The sequence below is a fragment of the Vipera ursinii genome (assembly GCF_947247035.1).
Source record: "Vipera ursinii genome assembly, chromosome: 4".
NCBI lineage: Eukaryota > Metazoa > Chordata > Lepidosauria > Squamata > Viperidae > Vipera > Vipera ursinii.
The window spans coordinates 53,272,310-53,291,543 of NC_139514.1; the positions used below are offsets into that span (position 1 = coordinate 53,272,310).

At 42.9% G+C, this 19,234-nt stretch overlaps 1 protein-coding gene across 3 annotated transcripts in view; it reads left to right on the plus strand.

The window, feature by feature from the left end:
- Positions 1-19,234, plus strand: part of DYRK1A (dual specificity tyrosine phosphorylation regulated kinase 1A) — a 115,476-nt gene that overhangs the window by 83,055 nt on the left and 13,187 nt on the right. For all 3 annotated transcript variants that reach the window (XM_083361437.1, XM_083361436.1, XM_083361438.1), the window contains one exon: positions 1,918-2,117. In XM_083361437.1, coding sequence (XP_083217563.1) covers positions 1,918-2,117 — 200 coding nt within the window. The remainder of the gene's footprint in view (positions 1-1,917; positions 2,118-19,234) is intronic.

The following is a 19,234-nucleotide window of genomic DNA, read 5'->3' on the forward strand; positions in this document are numbered from 1 at the left end:
GCCTAGGAAAAAGGGGCTGACACATTTTATAAACCTAGAAATAGCAGCAGGATAATACTCAAAAGTAGTTCAGGTAGAGAGATGCCTGTCTTAATTCGCTGAATTGTAAGAAGGGGAGGAGGCACAGCAAAATCAGACTTGATGGAGCCTTATTATTATAAGTAATCTTAATAATAAAAGTAGTTTCAGCCTTACTGTGGAGTAGGGCTGACAACTGTAGAGTGTCCTGGTTGGTTGGGATAGGTTTCTTTCTATATGCAGTTTTGCTAGAACTCAGTGCGTATATGAAACACATCTGGCTCAGTCCAGATAAAAAAATATGTGGAAGATGACAAGACAGCTTGAAAGATTGGTTGAAAAATGACCAAGTAGACGGGGAGTGTTTCCATCTAATCTTTGGAGATTCTCCTGCCTTTTTAGCCACAATTTTTGCGGCACTCAGCAAAACTTCCTACTTTGGGGAGTGGCTTTTGGGCCTAGGGAATTGGTGAGAGAAGTTGGTAGAAGACACCCATATGTTGCTTGCCTGTCTCTTTTCAACTCATTACAGTAAAATCTTGATTTTTTTTCCCCAGACCTCGGTGCAATGGACTTTGCATCGAATGAATCAATTTTCTGATTGATTATAGGTGGCCCTCATTTAACGGCCACTCACTCGGGGACCATTTGAACTTATGACTGCACTGAATGAGTGGTAGTTATGACTGGAGCTCATACTTAACCCAGTTGCAGCATCACCGCAATCACATGATCCATCATTTGCCATCTCCCCTGCTGGTTTCAGTCAAGCAAAGTCAAGGGGGAAGCCAGCAAGAAGTTGGAAGTCCCAGTCACATGAGGTCCTTGCTTAACAACCTGCACAATTCCTCCTTTAACATTGGCAACTGGGACTGCTGGAACTGCTGTTGCTAAGCACAGTCACAAGATTTTTTGGCTTAATGATGGAGTTTCTGGTCCCAATTAGCATCATTAAACGACGACTCATTTCATTTGTGTAGTGGTGTCTCAATACAAACAACACAATTTATATTATTTGTGTAATTATATAACGCAAATCACTTTTGAGTTGTTCTGAAATGTATTGATACTGTAGTTATCGATTGTTAATAGTTCAGTAATTCTGAAATTTGTTAATACAGTTTTTTTTTTTTTACTTATCATCACAGTTGGGACCAAAATTTCAAACACGAGTCATTGTTATAAATTGAGAGGACTGATTTTGCAATAATTTTTATGGTGGTTTTTAAATGAAACACTGCAGTTGTTAATCAAATTCATCTTCCCCAATATCTTTTGTCAGAAATTGGCAAAACGTTTGCAGATTGCAATCATGTGACCTTAGGATGCTGCAACTGGTCAAAAAGTGCAAGGCATTTGCCAAGTGCAAATTGCAATTATATGACCACAGGGATGGTGGAACGGTCATAAGTGCAAATGCAGGTTACTTTTTCCAAGGCCGCCATAACTTTGAACCATTGCTTAAAAAAGTGGTCATAAGCCAAGGACTATATGTAACTGAATCTTCTTCAGATAGTCCATTAAAATAAGATTTCATTTTTTTCTTTTAAATACAGATTTGTTTTAAAATAAATGGCATTTCAGTCAGACTCTAGCCGCATAGGAATTGTCTGCTGTGCTAGGATTGAAAAGAGGAAAGTTTATGGAGAAGAAAAATTGATAGCAAACATAGGATTCATAATCACATTGAGTGCATGTTTCATTGCATCCCATCCACTTATTTTTTTAAAAAAAAATACGTACACATACTTGTGGGCATGCAGTTTAATTCATGTTGTCTTTGTTTGTTTTAAGCAAAACTAAGATAAATATCTCTATGTCCGTTTTTATGTTTAATGTGAAGATAGATGATAGCTGAAATAAGAAAACTGTACTGAACTGTTGTGCTGTCATTTCTAGGAGGAGAGACTTCAGCATGCAAACCTTCATCTGTTCGGCTTGCACCATCATTTTCATTCCATGCTGCTGGCCTTCAGATGGCTGGACAAATGTCCCATTCACATCAGCAGTACAGCGATCGTCGACAGCAGAACATAACTGACCAACAAGCTTCTGCCTTACCATATGCTGATCAGATTCAGCAGCCTCCTACTAACCAGGTACGTTGACTTTAACACTTGTAGTAAGGTAGTATTTTACTTAAAATAGAGCACAGTCTTCTTATTAACAATTCTGTATAATTCAACTCACATTTTGCTGCTAAGTATTTGGAAATACTGGCTTGAAATAACATACAAATTCTGCTATAAGTACCGTATATTTCATTTTCTGCAGGGAAGAATATTTTTTTTATTTGATTTTGCCACGAAGCAATCCACTGTGATTACAGTAGACTGCATAATTTTTTTTGCAATATATAATTGCAAGGCTGTGTCGTATTTACTTGTAATATTTTGCCAAAGGGGCTGCTTAACAAAAGATTTAACTTTTATTCATTTTTCTGTTTCAGTCATAACCTGAAAACACAAATGTAAAAAAGGTACCTAATATAAAGGATCTGTAAAGCCAGTTTATATTTGGATATAAATCAAACTTCCTTAAATACTTAAGACACCTCATTATAGGAAAATATGTTCATTATATTTGCTTTGTATTAAAAGTGCATAAAAGATTTGTGAATATATAAGTAGACTTGGAGTCTATAAGTTGGCAACTGGTGTTACCTTAAATATTTCTATTGGGGTTCTGTGGTACACTTAGGATCACATCCTGATTTTATGATTGCATAGTTTTGTTCTTAATTATCTTCTATGTTGAACTTCCTAATTCCTTTCTGTTAGATAGCAAATCTAAATTAGATACAGGTACTCCTCAACTTATAACCATTTGTTTAGTGACCACTTGAAGTTACAACACCACTAAAAAAAGGGTCTTATAATCGTTTTTCACATGATCGTTGCAGCATCTCCAGGCTCACATGATAAAAATTGGGATGCTGGGCAACTGTCATGTATTTATGATGCTTGCAGTGTCCCAGGATCATGTGATCATCTTTTGCAACCTTCTGACAAGCAAAGGCAATGGGAAAGCCAGATTGACTTAACAATCATGTTATTAACTTAACAGCTGCAGTAATTCACTTAGCAACCCTGGCAAGGTGGTAAAATGGGGCAAAATTCACTTAACAACTCTTAGCTACAGAAACTTTGGGCTTAATTGTCGCCGTAAGTCAAGGACTACATGGAGTTTCCATAGTTTCAGCATATGAATTTTTTATTCTCTTTATATTATCTAACAGATGCCATTGTTACTATTACTTCATTAGTATTAAATGTACTGTTATTCCTATACTTTACTTCCTATTTTGTTTTGATTATTGTCACTTTAAAAGGGGGGGTGAGAATCATTGATTCACATGTGTGGATTTGTTCAGTATTTTATACTGTGTGGATATATACAAACAATTTATCAACTTCTCTAATATCTTCATGTCTAATATTGTTATTTATTAGGGACGTGGTGGCTCAGTGGGTTAGGACGCTGAGCTTGTCGATCAGATGGTCGGCAGTTTGGCGGGTCGAATCCCGAGTGCCACGTAACAGAGTGAGCGCCTGTTACTCGTCTCAGCTTCTGCCAACCTAGCAGTTTGAAAGCACGTAAAAATGCAAGTAGAAAAATAGGGACCACTACGGTGCACCTTTGGCGTCTCTAGTCATGCTGGCCACATGACCATGGAGACGTCCTCGGACAAGTGCTGGTTCTTCGGCTTTGAAACAGAGATGAGCACCGGCCCCTAGAATTGGAAACGACTAGTACGCATGTGCAGGGCAACCTTTACCTTTAATATTGTTATTACTTGCTTATCACTCAGCAAGTGAGCATCCATTAGATCAGAGGTCCCCAACCTTTTTGGCACCAGGGACCGGTTTCATGGGAGACAACAATTTTTCCATGGACTTTGGGGGGGGGATGGGAGGGAAGGGAAGGTTTCAGGATGATTCAAGTGCATTACATTTATTGTAAATTTTCTATATAAACAAACAAATAAATAGTGCATTTTATTTCTATTATTGTATTCAATTAGACCATTTCTCAGAAAGTAGGAAAGGAAAGAGACAATCCTAAACTTAGCCTTCCAGCAAAGAGAGAGAGAGAGAGAGAGAGAGAGAGAGAGAGAGAGAGAGAGAGAGAGAGAGAGAGAGAGAGGATAAAAGAGAGAGGGATTTCCTTGGAGACAAGTGTCGAAGGGGAAATGTAGCTTGTCTTCCCCATTGTAAGCCAGGTAGGAGCGCGCTTGGCTTGCAAACCTGGAGAGCTTCATAAAGAAAGGAGGAACACACACACACACACACACACACACACACACACACACACACACGCTCTAAATTAAACCTCAAAAATCAGGGAGGATTTTACCAAAACATGAGGCACCTGGAGCATCAAAATAAAAGTAAAAAAAAAAAAACCTCCAGTTGAAGTGCAGCGGAGCCCAGCAGTCTTATAAAACGTGCAGACGAGACGCAGTGCTTAAGGTGAAAGGTAGCTTCTCCTGCCCCCTTTGCACCCTGAGAGAAACACACACACACACACACACACACACGCTTTGGGGAGGGGAGCCTCCTCCGAGGCTTTGGGGGAGCCCCTGGTTGCAAGCTGGGCTGCTGCGCGTTTGTCTTGCAAACTTTCGAGAGTTGCACGAAGGGAGAGCGAGTCCAGCTGGGGTGCCAGGAGGGGGGGGAGAGGAGGAAAGTGAGAAAGAAGGGAAGGAGGAAGAGGGAGCAGGACCAGGAAGAGGAGGAGGAGGCAGAAGAAGAGGTAGCGGAAGAAGCAGGGGGAAGGAGAGGAGGAAGGACGCAGAGCTCAGATGTTACAAACCAATTGCAAGCGCAGCCGCCGGGAGGACCTTGCACTGAGCAATTTAATAAATTGTATCACTGAGATATTACTGTGAAGAAACTACTACTGAAAACAAGAGAGACTCTTGATGAATTCTTTAAAGTAGCTGAGTGAGCAAAGCTGTGAACATTTATAAATGTGTCCTGATTCAATAGAAGACTAGTGATCAGAAGAAATATTATTAAAATAATTTTTTAATGCTACAGCTCCACCTGGTGGTCAGAGGAAAATCCATTCCCAGATCGTATTTACTATTGCAGGAAATTAAAATACTAAATTTGATATAATTTTCCCCACTATTTATTTAATATAAAAATGTAAAGGAAATGATGTGTACTGAATTTGCAAATGTTGTCATAGTAGAGTAATCTGAAATTAGGTTCATAATTCAAGTAGAAAGTGAAATTCGGTCTTCATCACAAATATGTAAGGTATGTTGAGAATTCACATTGGCTTATACGTTAATATAAAAGGAAGAGTTTGATCTGGTCAGTTAAAGTCATATTAAAATCAGTATTGTTAAAATCAGTTAACAGCTAAAAAGTTAGCAAATCTTGTCACTTCCTTAAATACTAAGAGACTGGAGACCAAACATGTCTTAATGAGGAGTACGTGCTATAGCCTGTGCACCACCTTAGGAGTAGTTCGTCTCTTGTTTATTAAGTTGCAAAATATTGGCAGTAGAGGCATTTAAAAATGCACTTTTTTCTGATCTGGGTAGCTGGATAGGTTATAGCGGGGGATGTACTTCAGATTTGTTTAAGAATTTAAAATTAACACCAGAATATTTATTCAGTTTATATTGCCAGCGCTCCCACTTCCATGTCTAAAGGTATATTACCAATAAGTAAAACCAGTGGTGGGATTCAAATATGTGAACAACCGGTTCTCTGTGTGGATGCCGCTTCCGGAAGTCCATTCTGGGCCTGGGCAACAAAAAATTAGCTACTGGTTCTGCCAAACTGGTGCGAACCAGCTGAATCCCACCATTGGGTAAAACCCCACAGCAGCTGGGCATCATCCAAACAATTTAACATAGCCCAGAGATGGCTTTATTACACACCCAGGGCTACAGACAGGGACAATGTAATATGGGGAATGACGTTCCAAACGGCAGGTGCAATCAGAAAAGGCTCTCCTAAGCCCCACCAGTCAATACTTCCTAGCCAACAGTGTCCGGAGGATGTACCTACTTCTGGATCAGGTGGGATATTTGGGGAGAGTCAAGTCTATTAAGTAACCTGCTCTTAAACCATCAAAAGCTTTAAAAGTGACAATTAGCACCTTAAATTGCAACCAGAAGTGCACCAGCAGTTGCTGCAGTTCATGTTAAGTGATGTCATATATCAGGGGTGTCAAACTCAATTTCATTGAGGGCCGCATCAGCATTGTGGTTGCCCTCAGGGGGCCGGGTGGGTATGGCCAGAGTGCGTATGGTCTACTGGGTGGGCATGGCCAGCTCTACGTCATTCGCTTCAAGGGTGCCTATGGGGGCCTGGTCTGGAATGGGACAGATCTGAGGGTCTCTGGCAGAAGGAGGGTCTCTGGGCCAGGGCCAAGGCAGTGGGGGCCGTTCCCTCACTGTTTCCAGGATGGCTTTGCGTGCCACATGAAACCACTTCGCGGGCCGGATCCGGCCCCCGGGCCTTGTGTTTGACATGTCTTTCATATATGCTGGGTATCTGATAAATTAACTGCTGCTATATCACGTTCTTCATTAATGGAAACTTCCAATTGTTCTTCAAGTTCAGCCCTATGTAGAGCACATTACAGTAATCAAATATAGAGGTCATAATTGTCCAGTATCATGGGATGTAGTGATGGCTTTGGGGGAGCCTCCTTGAGAGATGATGGAACCATTCCCTCTCTCAAAGAAAAATTAACTACTGTCAGAGCCTAATCACATTTTCCTTCCCTTCTCAGGAGGCAATGACCAGACAGAAGGGCGAAGGGCATGTAGCTAACAGAAGTTGCTGCTCTAACAGCTCCAAGCCTATCGAAGGAAGACTCTATTGTCTTCCTTGGGCCTATCTTGTGGTAGTAAGAACAACAATAGGATCAGACTCTCCCTAGATAATTGAGCTAGACCTAATCCCAATAATTGCCACAGGACCTGCAACATGGTTAGAGTTCAACTTAGAGCAAATAAGATTGACTAGCACAGGTGTCCCCAACCCCGGGTCCACAGACCGGTACTGGGCCGCGGCCACTTAGGAACTGGGCCGTGCAGCTGGAGGTGTGCTGAAAACGCGTCTTCTACCTCCAGGAATGCGGCAAGTCTGCAGGGGTCTGGGCAGGGGCGGGAGAGTAGCAGAGCAGAAGCTCTCTTGCTCAGTGTAAGGTCCTCCGGCGGCTGTGCTTGCAATTGGTTTGTAACATCTGAGCTCTGTGTCCCTCCTCCTCCTCCTCCTCCTCCTCCTCCTCCTCCTCCTCCTGGTCCTGATCCCTCTTCCTCCTGCTACTACTTCTTCCTCCTCCTCTTCTTTCTCACTTTCCTCCTCCTCCCCCTCCCGGCACCCCAGCTGGACTTGCTCTCCCTTCGTGCAACTCTCCAAGTTTGCAAGACAAATGCATGCCAGCCCAACTTGCAAGGGAGGGGGGGCTTCCCCAAAACCTCAGAGGAGGCTCCCCTCCCCAAGGTGTGTGTGTGTGTGTGTGTGTATGTCTTTCTCAGGGTGCAAATAGGGACAGGAGAAGCTACTTTCACCTTAAGCACTGCGTCTCCAAGGGATTCTTTCTCTCGTCTGCACTTTTTCTAAGACCGCTGGGCTCCGCTGCACTTCAACTGGAGGTTTTTGTGTTTTTTGCTTTTATTTTAATGCAACATCCTGCCTGCTTTTCGAGGTTTAATTTGGTGTATTTGTGTGTGTGTGTGTGTGTGTGTGTGTGTGTGTGTGTGTGTGTGTGTTCGTTCTTTGTGAAGCTCTCCAAGTCTGCAAGCCAAGCGTCCTCCTACCTGGCTTACAATGGTGAAGGGGAAAAGCTACATTTCCCCTTAAGCACTTCGTCTCCTTTTCCAAGGCTGTTGGGCTTGGGCAGTGCTGAGTTGGTTTGGTCTCTGTTGCTCTCTCTCCCTCCCTCCCACCCTCTCTCTCTCATGGCCCCCCCTCTCTCTGTCATGGTTTTTCCCCCCTCTGTTTCTCTTTTTTGAATGGTTTTTTTTCACCACTTCCTCAGCATGCTGAGTCTTTGGTTTGTTTTGCTGGAAGGTTGAGTTTAGGATTGTCTCTTTTCCTTACCACTTTCTGAGACGTGGTCTAATCTAATACAATAATAGAAATAAAGTGCATCATTGGTTTTTTTTGTTTGTGTAGAAAATTTACAATAAATGTAATGCACTTGAATCATCCTGAAACCTTCCCTCTCTCTCTTCCCCCCCCCCTTTCCGGTCCATGGAAAAATTGTTGTCTCCCATGAAGCCGGTCACTGGTGCCAAAACGTTTGGGGACCTCTGGACTAGCATATTCTTCACAACTCTATGAATAACCACCAGAACCATTCCTTGCCCTTCCAATAAGAGTAGACAACTGCAAAAGCATTGCTGCTCTTACTGCCTAACAGCAGACCCTAACAGCAGTTGTCACTCACATTGGGGTTCATTGCTTATCACCCTACAATAGCTTTCTAGGCGTCTGTTTCCTCTGCTTTATCTCCTTTAGTTTTGTCAAGCGCAAGAAATGAGAAGTCCAGACAGTTCACAATGAATGTAAAGGTTTATTTCAAGCTTATGCTCTCCACAAGGGTCCACTACTAAGGGTCAAAGCAGATTGGTGGTAGATAAGAGTCAGTGGAATTCAGGGTGGGCTAGACTCTTGTGGGTGTGAAGTGATTTGAGACGACACGTTTCACTCTTCCCTCAGGCTCAGCCTGGTCATCTCCTACATCCCCCCTCCACTTTGCTCCCCACTTCCTTGGATTGTTCTGTGGTCCTTTTCTCTTCAAAGTTAAGAGTTCTCATAGGAACCTGGCAAAGCTGAAAGGGAACCAGTCTCAAAGGAATCCACCTTCCCCTCATTCAAAGTAGCTGGCAAGCCAGGTCATGGTTGCTGCAACACAAGAACATTGTTAGAAGTTCCCTCCCCTGACTGGGAATTGAAGGCCAGATGTGGAAGGTCCATTGTGGCAAGTGTCGTCCTTCCTCCAGAGGGGGCGGTGAAACTCTTCCACAATAGGTTCCTCTGGTGAGACTGGATATAGAGGTGGACCTTGGTTCACCATGGCTTGTCAGGGAAGTGCTCGTGAATGACGAATCAGGGGCATGAGCACACTGTGCACTTTCCCGGGTAGTCTTTCCAGTGGTTCAAATATGAATGCCTTTACCTCTTTTCCTAGAGTCTGGTATTTCTTCCATCTCATGTTCTGGTTCTCCCTCCATTATGACTGGTGGTGGAGGGGGGGCGCACTGTGATTGTATTGCGCTTGGGGGAGCATGTTTGGAGAGTAAGAATAGGTAAAATACTGGATGCACCTTCATTGCTAGAGGTAGGTAATTGGAGATGGAAGGCTATATAGGGTTGATTTGTTGGAGAACTTAGATCAGGCATGTCAAACTGCCGGCTCACGGGCCGGATGCGTCACACCGAAGCTGCGCCCACCCCATTGCCACCAATGGGGAAAAAGTTGCAATATGTTGTGCAGCGTCACGTGACGTCACGAGTTTGACATGCCTGTCTTAGGTGCTAAATTTAGCATCTAGCTTGTTGGAAGATCTTCAAGTTGCTAAGACCTTGGTAGAGAGCCAAAGCTAGATTGTCTCCTACTGCTATGAGTGGACCCTCCCGCTGATAGGCATCCACTGCCTTATTTTAAGCCTACTTTGCTTGCTCAAGCTGTTGCTTCAAAAGGTCTTGGGCAGCAAGTTGCTCCTATAAGAAATCAACCACATCTGGGATAGTTGAGTCCAGAGCAGGGTGGTCAGACACTTTATAGAGTGTGTGCCATACATGGTCGTTGAGTGCAGCAAATTGTTGTAAGAAAATTCTGCAAGCGGCAATAAGAATGGCCAGTTGTCTTGGCTGTAGGTGCAGCAGCACCTAAAATATTGTCGGGGGAGCTGGTTCACCTTTTTAGCTTCTCAATTTGTGGCAGGGTGATGAGCTGAGGAGAGATTGACCTTAATATTTAGGAGCTGGAAAAGTGCTTTCCAAGACCTAGATTGGAACTGTATACTTCGCACTGAAGTCAGTGCTGTGGCCATGCCGTGGTAGCGAAAGACATGGTCTAGAAAAAGTTGGGTTGTGTCTTTGGCATTGGGCAATCCCTTGCAGGTTATGAAATGAGCCATCTTGGTGAAAAGATCCATCTCCACCGGAATGATAGCGAAGCTTTGGACAGCGGGTAATAGTCAGCTGCTTAATTAAAAGAAATGCTCAATGCATGAATGTTTCATGTAGAATGAAGTGTCTAATCATATCATCTTTTAGTTTGGAAATCAGCAGAGATCCTTCAAGAGCATTAGGGCTTTTTGGCCAAAAGAGTGGGAAATGTCCAGTTCTGTCAATGAAGTTAAATGATCTGGAGACTTCTCAGCATCCTCTTCATTCAGTCAATGATGAAATCTAAAGAGACTGTATGCTGTGGGTGGAGTGGCTGGATAGCATCTGGAAGAGCCCTTTGCAGGCTTGATAGAGGGGTTTGGCCCTCCTCCATGTGTGGCAAGAGGCCACATATTCCTTGATGTCTGCCGCCATCCTAGGCCACCAAAAGTCTCTTTAGGGTTCTGTGTAGAGTTTTGAACACACCCTGTGCCCTGCCGTTCGATTGTCATGGCAAAGGTGCAATACCTCTTTCCTGCACCAGGGAGAGGAACTATAATTCTTCCCTTCTGTTTCAGGGCTCCTCCCTCCATCGCGAAAAGGATTACAGTATCTGCTGGGGTTTCCTTGAGGTCATCTATCCTGGCCCATGAGACGCAGTCTAGTTGTTTAGTCTTCATCCTGGTGATTCAAGTCCTGGTGGAGTTGGTAGCTCCGAGCCTAACCCTAACCCTAACTCCTAACCCTAACATTTTTAAGAGGTTCACCCTCTTAAAAATGTGTGCTTTCTGCAGTCTGTCTAAGAGGTCTAGAATTAATGGCAGTGAATAATGGCCCCTTACTGTCACTGCATTCAAAGCTTTGTAATTATAAACCACCCTATTGTTGGGCCTGCTGGGGTTCTTGCTTCTTGGGTACGAAGAAGTTGGGAGCCGAGGCAGGAGACTTGAGATATTGATATGAATCCCTTTTGCAAATTAGAGTCCAAGTATTGTTTTAGAGTTTCTAGTTCTTTAGTACAGGGGTCACCCCTGGTCTGTGACCGGTATCGGTCCATGGCATGCCAGCAGGCGGGCCATACAAACAAGCAAAGCCCCATCCGTGGGATACAGGCCGCATGCATAACCACCTTCCTCTGGTTGCGGAAAAATCTTCCTCCACGGACCTGGTTCCTGATGCCCAAAAGATTGGGGGGGGGCACTGCTTTAGTAGACATTTAGTATTGTCTCTTGATGGGCATCTTGACATTGGGAACCAGATTTATGGTGCACTCACAGTCTTTGATGTCACTGTTCTAAATGACCTCCACCGATATGTAGATTTTAACACCATAAGACCTAACCAGAAGGGAGATGTCTCCCAATACCACATTCTTATCACATTCCAATAGAATGGACAATAACCGCTACAAAATAAAAGGCATAAGGTCTAACCAAATCAGATATCCCATAAAGATATCATCTTTGGCAGTATTAAAATCCTCAGATTATGATGTAGATCATTCAAAGCAGAAAACCTAGATACAAGGATAGAAAGGAAGTATCTTATCCAGACATGTTGTTGTTGTTGTTGTTCGCTGCGAAGTCATGTCCGACTCATCACGATCCTATGGACAACGTTCCTCCAGGCCTTCCTGTCCTCTACCATCTTCTGGAGTCCATTTAAGCTCATGTCTACTGCTTCAGTGACTCCATCCAGCCACCTCATTCTCTGTCGTCCTCTTCTTCTATTGCCCTCAATCTTTCCCAGCATTAGGCTCTTCTCCAGTGAGTCCTTCCTTCTCATTAGGTGGCCAAAGTATTTGAGTTTTAGCTTCAGGATCTGGCCTTCTAAAGAGCAGTCAGGGTTGATCTCCTCTAGGACTGACCGGTTTGGTCGCCTTGCAGTCCAAGGGACTCGCAGGAGTCTTCTCCAGCACCAGAGTTCAAAGGCTTCAATTCTTTGGCGCTCAGTCTTTCTTATGGTCCAGCTTTCACTGCCATACATTGCAACTGGGAAGACCATAGCCTTGACTATACGCACTTTTGTTGACAGGGTGATGTCTCTGCTTTTTAGTGTGCTGTCTAGATTTGCCATGGCTTCCTCCTGAGGAGCAAGCATCTTTTACTTTCTTGGCTATAGTCCCCATCTGCAGTGATCTTGGAGCCCAGGAAAATAAAATCTGTCACTACCTCCATCTCTTCCCCATCTATTTGCCAGGAATTGAGAGGGCCAGATGCCATGATCTTGCTTTTCTTAATGTTTAGTTTCAACCCAAGTTTTGCACTCTCCTTCTTCACCCGCAACACGAGGCTCTTTAGTTCTTCCAGACATACATTAATATAATAAAATGGGGGAAAGTTAGTTGATTAAAGAAAAGGAAATAATTTTCTTGAAAGATAGACATTGAGTTAACGAGAGCAATTGAGATTGGGATTTCTGTTGCTAAGTAATGTGGTCATAAAGTGGGACATAATATCACTGCACTGCTTAGCAGTGGCAATCCTGGTCACTGTTGTAACCCCAGAACCCTGCTGGTTGTTAAGCAGGAAGGCAAGGAGTATGATGTGTATACGGGGTGGAAGGTGCCACCGGCAGGTGATATAAGGTGCTGTGGGTGTTGTGGATGGGCACTATGGAGTATGGGCAGCTTGGGAAGGGCTTCCCTATGGAGTGCCGGTGGGTTGGCAGAGCCTGTCCTACAAACAGGCAGGGGTGCTGTGGCCAAGTGCTATGGAGCATTGGTACGTAAGGTTGCTCCAGGCCAGCACACCCTGTGATTCCCAGGCAAAGCAGGCAGGGGAATGCTACGAGGTATGAGATGCTGGCTTCCCTATTGCTTTGCAATGACATAACCATGGAGGTCCTGAAGCAACCAGAATTGTAACTACCACTCATTAAGCATTGTTGTAACTTTGGTGGCTGAAAAAGTGGTCATAACCTGAGGACCACCTGTGCAGCTTGTTTATCATTGCAGGCAGTCCTCGACTGAAACTGCACAATGCTTTCAGGAATGACTGAAAATAGGCTGTACAGGTAGTCCTAGACCAGTGATGGCGAACCTTTTAGAGACCGAGTGCCCAAACTGCAACCCAAAACCCACTTATGTATCGCCTGGTGCTGGGTGGGCATGGCCCCTTGGGTGGGCATGGCCCCTTGGGTGGGCATGGCTGCGGTTGTAAAGGCAGACTGGGTGGGATTAAAAAATTCAATCAATCAATTCCAACTTTGCGAGATCTTTTTTTCCCCGTGAGAAGTTGAAATTGATTGATTGAGTGAACCTTTTTTTTTTGCACATGGCGGCGAAGGCCTAAAGCGAAAAGGTTTTATAAAACCCAGCTGAAGGCCTAGGACTGGAACAACGGTACGCGTGCCCACACAGAGGGCTCTGCGTGCCACCTGTGGCACACATGCCATAGGTTCGCCACCACGGTCCTAGACTTAAAACCATTTGTTTAGTGATTGTTCGAAGTTACGACAGTGCTGAGAAAAGTGATTTACAATTGGTCGGAGCACTTATGACCATTGCAGCATCTCTATGGTCACATGATCAAAACTTGGATGCTTGGCATCTCGCCTGTATTCACAACAGCTGCAGTGTCCGGAGGGCATATGATCGCCAATTGCAACCTTCCTAGGTGGTTTCCAACAAGCAAAGTCAACAGGGAAAGCCAGATTTGCTTAACAACTGCATGATTTAGTTAACAACTATAGTGGTTCACTTAACCATGGCAAAAAAAGGTAATAAAATAGAGCACATCTCACTTAACAACAACCTTGCTTAGCAAGGGAATTCTGGTCCCTGTCATGACCATAAGTCGAGGACTACCTATATATTGAAAACACGTGGCTTCAGCGGTTCCTAAAAGCATTTCGTGGCTTTAGCACTTCATTGGTTTAAGAAGGGACAACACCAGCAGTAGGGTTCAGCCGGGGTTTGCACTGGTTCAGAAGAACCGATACTTAATTTTTTCTTGAGTTCAGGGAACTGGCTCCGGAATGGCCAGACTAGCGTGCATCCACGTGCCTCCAATCCCTTGCTTGCTGCAATGTGGCTTTGCAGCAAGCAAAAGGGCGCGAATGCACGTCTAGTCTGGTGTCTAAAAAAACCGGGATGTTTTTTTCCCCCCATTCCTGGATTTTCACTACGAGACTGTTTTAACTTTCTTTAAAATTTACTTGATGCAGTATAGGAAGGAGTCTGGCCATTTCGGAGCCGGTCCAAAAGCGAAGGGAATCATTCCCACCCCACTCAATTGCTACAGGGCTTTGTTTCCAATGACCCTCTGCACAGGTTCCGGACAAACCGAGATCCGGGACTGAAAAAGCAGCAATAGGAGCGAAGGGCTGTTCAAAGGAAGAGGAAGAAGGAGACAGTGGGAGAACCCCCAAGGGAGACCCCCTCCGTCACCCTGCAAGCACCGACTGAAGCTGACGCCCTGCTCCATGCCCAAGGGAGACTTTCTCCAGCACCCTGCAAGTGGAGAGGGGGGGGTAAGACAGGCGATCCGGGCATGCTGCACGGCGGCAGTAAGTGGAGGCAGGCAGGGGAAGGCTTCCCCAATCCTTTGAACAGCCCTTCGCTCGCATTGCTGCTTTTTCAGTCCCGGATCTCAGTTTGTCCGGAGCCTGTGCAGAGGTTCTTTGGAAACGGAGCCCCACACCAATCAGGTGGGATGGGAACTATTCCCTTTGTTTTTGGACCGGTTCCGAAATGGGCTAGAAGGAGCGGCTCGAGGACTCTAATCTGGCTGTACAGCAAGCAAGGAGATTGGAAGCCCATGAATGCACGCTAGTCTGGCATATCAAAAAAGTGGGGTTTTTTTCCCCACTCCTGGATTTTTGCTGCCATACCTGTTTAACTTTCTTTAAAGTTTGCCCGTTCTGCATCAAGTAAACTTTAAAGAAAGTTAAACAGTATGGCAGCGAAAATCTAGCGTGGGGTGGGGGGGACCCGATTTTTTGAGACTCCAGATTAGTGTGCATTCAGGTGGGTCTTGAGATTCCAAATCATCATACTTGTGGCTGCGTGCTTCACAGTTGAGTGTAATGTTCATCTCTTGGAATTCAGTGCTTCATTTTCTCCAGATATATTTCTCATTATTGCTAAAAAATTTGATTTTCATGTTACAGAATACTGTTTCTACTGCATGATCCAAGTGACTATTGTCAAATCTATGTTCTGGAAAGGAGTGGTTTCCTCCTAGGTATATTTCCATGCATACTACTATTGTTCCATTTTCCCCTTTGGTAGACTGATGAACACTGACATCAGAGAACGTATGAGCAGCCTATATATTTTTGTCGGTACTAAGGAGTTCTTTGCAGCTTCCTTGAGCATCATATTGGGATTATTTTTGTTGGGTTGTAATTCTGGGAAGAATTTATGGTGATATTTCTCTTATTTCTAACAATATCTGTAGAGACACGGATAATAAAAACAGACATTGAAAACCAAGGAAAATCTTTGAATTCAGAAGGTGGTTCTAACCTGAAAGTGATATACTAAATCAGGCATGTCAAACTGCTGGCCTGCGGGCCAGATGTGTCACGCCAAAACTGCGCCCACCCCGTTGCCGGCAATGGGGGAAAAGTCGCGATACGTCTCATGACGTCACAAATTTGACATGCCTGTGCTAAAGGAAGCTAATGGATAAATAGTAACCAATTCACAGGAGAACAGATTAAGGTGGAAGGCGTATATCGAAGATTGCACAATAAAGATGTCATTATCCAAGAATATTGGATATCTTAGAAAATATTGCTTACCTGCAAGAAACTCTAGTATTAAAAGATAAAGTTTGTTTGTTTGTTTGTTTGTTTGTTTGTTTGTTTGTTTATTTATTTGATTTATATACCGCCCTTCTCCTGAAGGACTCAGGGCGGTGTACAGAGCAATAAAAATAAGAATACAGGTTACAAGATTTAAAGTTGAATGATTCTGCCCAATGTTGTAGGTTAGTTAAAAGTTAACGAGAACTCTGGTCATTACCAAGTTGGAAAGGTGCTGATGTAATTACCCATAGAAATAAGCAAGCAACAGGAGAATTAGTGAAAGTTCTAACTAAGCTATGTCAGCAAACTTTGGGAATGATACAGTGGCCCATTGATTGGAAGAAGTCATTCAACATTTCAATACCAAAAAAAAGGGAGACTAAAGTGGGTGTGCAAATTATTGTATAATATCCTTAATTTCACATGCTGGCAAAAATGATCATCCAGTGTGGATTAGAATTTCACATGGAAAAAAAATGGCAGATGTTCAAGCTGGCTTTAGGCAAAACTAAAGAACATGAGACATTATAGTTGATACATGCTGGATAATTTAGACTGCCAAAGAGTACCCAAAAAATCCATATGTACTTCATTGATTGTAGGAAGGCTTTTAGTTGTATTGATCACATCAAACTGGAATATACGTAGAAAAAAATCTCATTGTCCTCATATACAGGTCAGAAAGCCACTGTATGGACAGAACACGGTGAAAGTCTGTCTCTAGGTTGAAAAAGGAGCAAACCAAGTGTACATTCCTCCCTCCTCTTTTTTTAACTTACCTGCTGAATGAATGTGTGTGTGTGTGTGTGTATATATACATACACATACACATACATACACACACACACACACACACACACACACACACACACACACACACACACATATATATATATATATATATATATATATATATACACATACATACACACACGTATATACATACGTATGTATGTATGTATGTATGTATGTATGTATATATAAGAAGCTGGACTGGAAGAATATTAAGCCCTAATAAGCAGGCATATACATAGAATGAAGGCTGCTGCTAAGCTTGTAAGCCGCCCTGAGTCTTCAGAGAAGGGCGGGATATAAATGGAATTAAAATAAATAAATAAATAAAATAAATGTGGTTTTAAAACTGGAGGAAGAAACATGAATAATCTTATTGTTATGCTGATAACACTACACCAATAGAAAATGCGTAGGACCTGCAAGCTCTAATACAGGGGTCACCAACCAAACCCCAAGTCCGTGGACCAGTACCGGGCCGCGGCATGCCAGCAACCGGGCTGCACAAACAAAGCCCCATCCGGGAGATGCAGGCAGCACACAAAACCATGCACTGCGGTCCGCGAAAAAACCTCTCTCCACAGAACTGGTCCCTGGTGCCCAAAATGTTGGGGACCTCTGGTCTAATAGATCTCACCTAGCACAGACAGTATGTAGAACAACCAGCCTTAGAATTGATAATGAAAATATTGAAGAGACAGATTACTTCGGTCTTTTTAAGATTAACCATAAATAGAAAAGGAACAAATAGTCAAGTCAATTATCATGAATAGCAATAGCACTTAGATAGCACTTGTATATCACTTCACAATGCTTTACTGTGCCCTCTTGTAAGCAGTTTCCAGAGTCAGCATATTGCCCCCAACAATCTGGGTCTTCATTTTACCAACCTTGGAAGGATGGAAGGCTGAGTCAATCTTGAGCCCCATCAGATCAGACTCCTGGCAGTGGGCAGTGTTAGCCTGTACATTCTAACTACTGTGCCACTATGGCTCATCTTGAACGCCTGGAGAAGTTATTCAGAAGCCATGATTGTGATTGTGCTTACAAATATCAGAAACATGGAAGCCATAATACTGCCTGTGATATTTTATAGGGAAAAATGGATCTTGGAAGAAGCAGGTTTAAAAGAGTATTGATGCTTTTGAACTATGATATTGGAGAAGACTCTTGAGAATGGCCAGTGAACAAAATAAAGTAAAGGATGATTCAAACAAATCAACCAAGAGTTCTCACTCAAGGCACAATTAATCAGACTAAAATTATCCATGTAATAAAAGTATGTGAGGACCTAGCTCTCTAGAGAAAGCTCTAATGCTGGAAAGCATGGAATGAAAGAAGGGAAGAAGAGGATATCTACAATAAAGGTGAAGGGAGGTAATTACAGTGGTGATGGATGGGAGACCTGAGATTAGGGACAGAAGTCAGGAAAAAAATATTTATATGTGTGCTAATAGTTGACACGAATGTGAGAGCACATAATCAGTACTGCTTGGCTGTTAAATTGATGTATTCCCAGTCATTTGGAATGTGAATACATGGGAAATCTATATAAGAAGGTCAGATCTTCTTATGATGAGGATTTGATTCTCTTACATGATCCTGTTTTATGAAAAACAGATGTTGGGGATTGTAACTCATTTATCATTTCATTGATTGGAATACCTGATTCAGTGAGCCCTTAAGAGGGCTTCAAAGACTATGTTCAATAAAAATATGACCCAATATACTCTTTTATGTATGACTTGTTTAACTAGCGTTTAGTTGAAGCTTTGGTCAGATTGTAGGATACAGTGTTGCAGGACTATGGATATTTCTATAAAAGGTTTGCAGGCTGTATGCTTACAGCTATAAGTTGTTAACATCCTAGAGTGACGACAGACAACTGGGGAAAAATGAATCCCTTTTTTCTCTTACCTGGATCTTTTAAATACATTCCAGATTATAATGTTCATCAGAATTAAACCCTGGATAATAGATACTTTACTTGGAAGCTGTCCTGAGGTTAAGCAGGTTATTTTTACTTTCAAAGATCCATCTTTAAATATTCAGAATAGAGTTTAATTTGTTTCCATAACTGAGGGTAGCACACTACTTTGGCCCTGAACCCTACATATAATAAACAGGATTGTACTATATTGTGCAAGTGAGAGAGCCAAATGTCTTCCAGATTTTTTTTCTCCTTTTTGAGGTAGATGTTCAAATTGTGTTTAATACTTCACTCGCATTCTACAGTGTAAAACAACTAGTAACACTTAAACTGGCAATTGATCCTGTGTACTTTGTCATTGGATTTCAATGGTGTCAGTTGAGGGTTCTTAAGCCTGTATGTTGCCTGCCTTGCATTAGAACTTTTAACATCATTGCTAATATTGACAGCACAGTCTACTTAAAATTGGTGTATGTTTCATTTTGCCTATCAAATTTCAAAGTCTCTGCTTCTATATTAAGGTTATTTGAGGTTTGCACCTTATAATGTGCATTCTCCATTCCTCTGAGTTGAAGACACTCTTTTGTAAAATACTTCAGCATTGCAGGAAGTTGCCTCTGCCTGGCAGGCATCCACAGAGTTTGATCTG